At 65.2% G+C, this 2,205-nt stretch overlaps 1 protein-coding gene across 1 annotated transcript in view; it reads right to left on the bottom strand.

Moving 5' to 3' along the window:
• The window catches only part of LOC100546688 (transducin-like enhancer protein 1), a 4,820-nt gene extending 2,870 nt beyond the window's left edge, over positions 1 to 1,950 (bottom strand). Inside the window, exons 1-7 of the mRNA XM_010724838.3 lie at positions 1,697 to 1,950; positions 1,261 to 1,365; positions 1,133 to 1,177; positions 901 to 1,056; positions 436 to 565; positions 194 to 363; positions 47 to 124 (exon numbers count right to left, since the gene is read on the bottom strand). Coding sequence (XP_010723140.1) covers positions 47 to 124; positions 194 to 363; positions 436 to 565; positions 901 to 1,056; positions 1,133 to 1,177; positions 1,261 to 1,365; positions 1,697 to 1,783 — 771 coding nt within the window. The 5' untranslated portion in view covers positions 1,784 to 1,950. The remainder of the gene's footprint in view (positions 1 to 46; positions 125 to 193; positions 364 to 435; positions 566 to 900; positions 1,057 to 1,132; positions 1,178 to 1,260; positions 1,366 to 1,696) is intronic.
• Positions 1,951 to 2,205: the final 255 nt, after the last annotated feature.

Below are 2,205 nucleotides of genomic sequence, written 5' to 3'. Positions count from 1 at the left end.
CCCGTCCCCCCCGCCTTGTCCCCTCCGTCCCTCCATCCCCCACTTACGGTTTCCCCGACGTCCCCACTTGCATGCCGGCCGCCAGCCCCGCCACGCGCATGTGAGGGTGAGGGTCGTAGCCAACCTGCGGGGCACACGGGGTGAGCGCAGCTCCCCAGACCCACGCAGCCCCACCGGGAGAGGGGAAACGCACCAGCGGGGAGCGGCCATAACTGCTGGCGGCCGCGGTGCCGTTGAGCTGCGGGGACACGAGGTGCAGGCTGGCGTAGGCGCCCGCCCCAGCCATGTCCCCATTGACAGCGGGGTGAGCCATGCTGAAGGAGTAGGGGCTCTGCACGCCCAGCGGGGTCCTCAGGCCCAGGGCTGTAGGGAGAGGTGGTGTTAAAGGACGGGGTCGTGGGTTTGGGGCTGTGCTCGGTGCTCAGGGATGCTCACCCAGGGAGTCCACGGGGGCTTTGGCTGCAGTGGGGCGGAACTGCGGGGCACCGCTGGATCCCGGCGCTGCGGCATCGCCCTGAGATGTGGGGGTGCTGGACTTGAGGCTGGGTGTCCCTGCCTTCTCCACCTATGGGGGCAGAACAACGTCACGTTCCCATTCTCCACCCACCCCAATGCCCTCAGTGATTCCCCCATCCCCAAACCCAGCACGCTACAAGGGGAGCCCTCTCAACCTCCAAACATCACCCTTTACTCTGTGGGTGTGGGGCAGCAGGACTGATGCCCACTGGGACACCCAATGGGATCAATGCTCCGTGGGACGCCCAGTTGGACCAAAACCCAACGGGACACTCAGTGGGACCAATGCCCAATGGGTCCAACGCCCAAGGGGACACCCAGTGGGACACCCAGTGGGACACCCAGTGGTACCAGTGCGCAGTGGGACCGGAGTGGTGCTCGTACCATGGGTGCATCCTTGCTGCGCGATGGGGATGCGCTGCTGGAGGAGGCCATGGAGGTGGGGCTGAGCGGCGCGGGCTCCTTCCGTCCCAGCGGCAGCTTCTCCAACCCGTTCTCACGGGAGGAGTAGGAATGGACACTGTGTGGGGATGAGGGATCCTGCGGGGGAGGGACATCAGCAGAGCAGGGATGGGGGGCATCACCCCGATCCCACCCCTGCAGCTCCTGCACTGACCTCGTCCACCACCAGGTTGTCTTCGCTTTTGTCCGCATCGCTGCCCTACAACACGGCAATGGGTGCTTGTGGGGGCCCGGCCAGGGGGGGGGGATGTGCCAGCCCCCCAGCCCCTTCCTTGCACTCACATAGTCTGTCACAAAGTCCTTCTCCTCCACCTTCCTCTTTTTGCTGCTGCTCAGGTACTCAGAGATGGCTCGTGCCCGGTCCCCGTTGGGCAGCACCAGAGAGCTCTGGGGCAATGGAGCAGTGTTAGGGGCGGGGGGTCCTATGGCAGCCCCCACCCCACATTGCAGGCTGGTGAAGGAATGGGGGTGGGGATGCTGCTGGGGGGTCTGCCAACACGACACTGGGATAAGGGATGGGAAAGGACTGGATATTGTGTTGAGGGACATGGTTTAGTGGGAGCTACTGGTAACAGGTGAACGGATGGACTGGATGATCTTTTAGGTTGGTGATTCTATGATTCTATGAAAGGGATGGGAAAGGGATGGGAAAGAGGGATGGGAAGGGGATGGGAGGGGGATAGGAGGGGGATGGGAGGGGGATGGGAAGGGCACTTACAGGACCCGGGTCTCGCTCTGTCTCCATGGCGATGCGGATGCGCAGCAGGACCGGGATGAAGCAGGGACACAGCTGTGCTCCTCCCATGGGTACCAGGACCCCCAGCTCAGCCTTGGGGATGTCCCTGACCCCCCCGGGCTGAGTCCTCCCCACCACCTCCAAGAGGTGCCACGTGGAGGGGGGACACCTCCCACTGCCCCGCTCCCAACCTGAAGGGGATCATCCTCCCTACGTGCCCCCCTCCGGGTCCCACTTGGATCCCCCAAGCTCACCCCTGTGCTCGGCGTCGTGGACCCCACGGTCATCCTTGGTGAGGAGCTGGGCCCCCCCAGCACCCCCGAGAGCGCCAGCAGCCCCGAAGCACTGCCCAGCCCGGCCAGGGTGGGGGCTGCATCCCAGAGGGTGGGGGTCAGCGGGATGGGGGGGGCATGGTGCGAGAGGTGCTGCGTTTGGAGCTGGTGCTGGAGGGGGGAGGTGGGGGGAGAGAGCAGAGCAGAAGGGCGCAGGGT

Source organism: Meleagris gallopavo, chromosome 30, assembly GCF_000146605.3.
Source record: "Meleagris gallopavo isolate NT-WF06-2002-E0010 breed Aviagen turkey brand Nicholas breeding stock chromosome 30, Turkey_5.1, whole genome shotgun sequence".
NCBI classification, from domain to species: Eukaryota; Metazoa; Chordata; class Aves; order Galliformes; family Phasianidae; genus Meleagris; species Meleagris gallopavo.
This window is presented reverse-complemented; position numbering and strand designations above follow the sequence as displayed.